The sequence below is a fragment of the Etheostoma spectabile genome, chromosome 15 (assembly GCF_008692095.1).
Source record: "Etheostoma spectabile isolate EspeVRDwgs_2016 chromosome 15, UIUC_Espe_1.0, whole genome shotgun sequence".
In the NCBI taxonomy this organism is placed as follows: domain Eukaryota; kingdom Metazoa; phylum Chordata; class Actinopteri; order Perciformes; family Percidae; genus Etheostoma; species Etheostoma spectabile.
In genome coordinates this window covers 31,515,829-31,517,455 of record NC_045747.1, presented here as the reverse complement: position 1 = coordinate 31,517,455, position 1,627 = coordinate 31,515,829, and the positions used below count along the sequence as shown (strand labels likewise).

At 42.3% G+C, this 1,627-nt stretch overlaps 1 protein-coding gene across 3 annotated transcripts in view; it reads right to left on the bottom strand.

Moving 5' to 3' along the window:
* LOC116702991 (serine protease 33) overlaps positions 1 to 1,627 on the bottom strand; it is a 15,271-nt gene that overhangs the window by 12,232 nt on the left and 1,412 nt on the right. Inside the window, exons 1-2 of one of the 3 annotated variants that reach the window (XM_032537562.1) lie at positions 1,410 to 1,422; positions 1,104 to 1,115 (exon numbers count right to left, since the gene is read on the bottom strand). In XM_032537562.1, coding sequence (XP_032393453.1) covers positions 1,104 to 1,111 — 8 coding nt within the window. In that variant the 5' untranslated portion in view covers positions 1,112 to 1,115; positions 1,410 to 1,422. Of the gene's footprint in view, positions 1 to 1,103; positions 1,116 to 1,401; positions 1,552 to 1,627 lie in introns of those variants that run through there. The other 2 variants (XM_032537561.1, XM_032537560.1) reach the window with 2 other exon arrangements.

The following is a 1,627-nucleotide window of genomic DNA, read 5'->3' as shown; positions in this document are numbered from 1 at the left end:
GAAGTGATGTCAGAGGAAGTGATGTCAGCGTGCAGGAGGGAGACCAATAATGTGCTGCTGTATACCGCCTTTACAACGGGGAACTGAAGCCGTTATCTCCGCTCTCTTCAACGCCACCAGACTCCTTTGACAAAAACAGTTATTTTACCTCGCAGAACACGGGAGTTGCTGCTCGACCGCTGCCTCCGTCAGTTAGTTAGTTTGTTACTGTGAGACTTTGGTGAATCCGAACTAACCCTTTAAAAACACCAAAGTCACACAATTACACAAAGTGACTAAGCGACGGAGGCAGCGGTGGAGCCGCAACTCCCGCGTTCTGAGAGGTAAAATGACTGTTTTTGTTAAAGGAGTCTGGTGGCGTTGAGAGAGGCTTCCATGTCGGACTCCCGCCTACTTCTTCAGACCGATGGTGTGTCGACCGGCATCTACTGACTGATAATTACCTCATACAACCAATTCATACACTTCAAAAATATCCATCCTTTAAAAAAATGTCCCAAGAGCCAGAAGGGGATTAGCATTAATTAGCTTAGCATGAAGACTAAAGGCAAGGGGGCAACTCTGTTCATTGTTGAAAAATGTAACTGCCAAATAGTCTCGTTTGATTCAATCCGTACACCAATAAAAGGTTTTAGAGAATAGCTTAACATACGAGGCGGGATTATGCCGACGCATCACGTCACGGGTCAGTTTGACAATTTAGGAAAATAAGGTTTTATTTCACCTTTTTGCTTTTTACTGAGCTGGTCTGATGGATTTTAATGTTAAAGGGATCGTTTGGATGTTTTGCTGCCTTTACGACGGGGAACTGAAGCCGTTATCTCCGCTCTATTTGAAGTCATTTTAGCTGGCAGAATACTGGAGTTGCTGCTCGACCGCTGCCTCCGTCAGTTAGTTAGTTAGTTAGTTAGTTAGTTAATTAGTTAGTTAGTTAGTTAGTTAGTTAGTTTGTTATTGGGAGACTTTTAATCTGAAATAACCCTTTAACCTTCGTGGTGTCTTCCCGTCAAAATTGAAAATCAACAATGGTGTTAACTTCTTCTTATGTTTTTGTCCCTTTTTTCAACACTTTTGACGTTTTTTTTTCAATCTTTGTCACTTTTTTTGACATTTTCAACACTACTTTTGGGAAATCTTGGTTTGCACGTAAGACGGACGGAGGTTTAGGCAGCCGAGGACGAGATTCTGATTGGCTAACGTGGGTTTGAGCTTCTCGTTACACTGCCACCTACAGGTTTGGATTTTTTGACTTTGTGTTTTTGCCGTTTGGACTCATGTCCTCCTCTCTGCATTTTGGTCCTCACTTCCTCGTAGTGCATCAGATGGATCATGACACAGTGTCAGAAACATAGAGAAGTTACGGTTACTGTTGTGTGTACTCTCTTTAGGAGGAGGACTCACCCTCTGACTGTGCGTTGCTTCCTGCAGGAGAGACAGAGAACAGTAGATGCAGTTGTGTGCGTGAGGTCAAACAAAAGGTTTCCAACACAAAACAGACAGAAAAGAAAGAAAACCCTTTCATTACTGTGCAATATTTAATACTCTTAAGGACTTCTGATACACCAATAACTATGTTATTTGTATAATGTGTGTACCAACCCCTTATCTGTCAGCTAACATGATGTCA